The sequence below is a fragment of the Naegleria gruberi genome (assembly GCF_000004985.1).
Source record: "Naegleria gruberi genomic scaffold NAEGRscaffold_403, whole genome shotgun sequence".
NCBI classification, from domain to species: Eukaryota; Heterolobosea; class Eutetramitea; order Acrasida; family Naegleriidae; genus Naegleria; species Naegleria gruberi.
The window spans coordinates 6504-7530 of NW_003163039.1; the positions used below are offsets into that span (position 1 = coordinate 6504).

General features: G+C 28.3%; 1 protein-coding gene across 1 annotated transcript; it reads right to left on the reverse strand.

Annotated features, from left to right (window-relative positions):
• Positions 1–455: 455 nt before the first annotated feature.
• On the reverse strand, positions 456–974 carry NAEGRDRAFT_76760 (uncharacterized protein; the record flags this gene model as incomplete). The annotated part of the gene is made up of 1 exon (XM_002668285.1): positions 456–974. One exon carries the CDS (start codon positions 972–974, stop codon positions 456–458), a length of 519 nt encoding a protein of 172 aa, XP_002668331.1.
• Between the last annotated feature and the right edge of the window lie 53 nt (positions 975–1027).

A 1027-nucleotide genomic window follows, 5' to 3' on the forward strand; every position in this document is an offset into this window, starting at 1 on the left:
ATGTTCATCTTTAATTGTGAGGGCAGCATTAATAAAGCTATTAAGAGCTTCTTCCTCATTGTCATAATCATTAGATCTTCCACTAAGATAAATTGTGAAGATGTTAATTGGAATTCCACGACTTTCGAATCGTGTCCATTGTAATGTTCCAGGTACGAGATTATTATTTGTAATATTGCGCTTTCTATAATTATTTAGAAAGTGCATAGCTGCAGTACCTTTGCAACCTTTTCTTGTATTCATTAATGAGTTAAATAATAGGTACCCTGATCCAGAGTTTTTGACTTCTATTTCTAGTTCTGGGGTATTTAAGTGAGTTTCAGTTAAACTCATAAAGTGAATTCCATGTGTTAAACACATGGATTTCAATTCAGGAGTAACTGATTTATGGCTTGCGTGCTTATATAAACCATTTACGTTATAGCACGCTAGCCTTAAACTTGTTGTGGTTCTACTCAAGGTAGAGTAGATGGATTAGATGATGAACTTAATTCATCATCTAACATATTATTATTACTATTATTAGAATCCTCTAACATCTTATTATTAGGATTATTTAACATTTTGTTATCATTATTAGGTCTAATAATATTTGCTTGTTTAAGTATTTCAACTATATTATTAATATTGTTATTAGTGAGCATGAGCTGTTGAGTTAAATCTATAATACTTTTTTCAATTTTATCAATTCTATTATTTGCATTTGTGATATTATTATTATTATTATTATTATTATTATTATTATTTACAATAGTAGTAGTTGGTAGTTGTCTAATTGGTTCATCAATAAATACGAGTTTATCAATAGGTGATAACTCTAATTGAGGAAGATATGGGTGTAATTTACTTTTCCTTTGGATTTTAGAATCCAATATTTGAATAGATGGCTTAAATTTAAATCCATTTCCACTATGATTTCTTTGTTTATCCTTTAGGGAGATAGATTTCTTGCAAAATTCATTCATTTCATCCATATCATTGTGTACAATTTTAATTAATTTGTATTTAGTTGTTCCAGAGCGGTTAG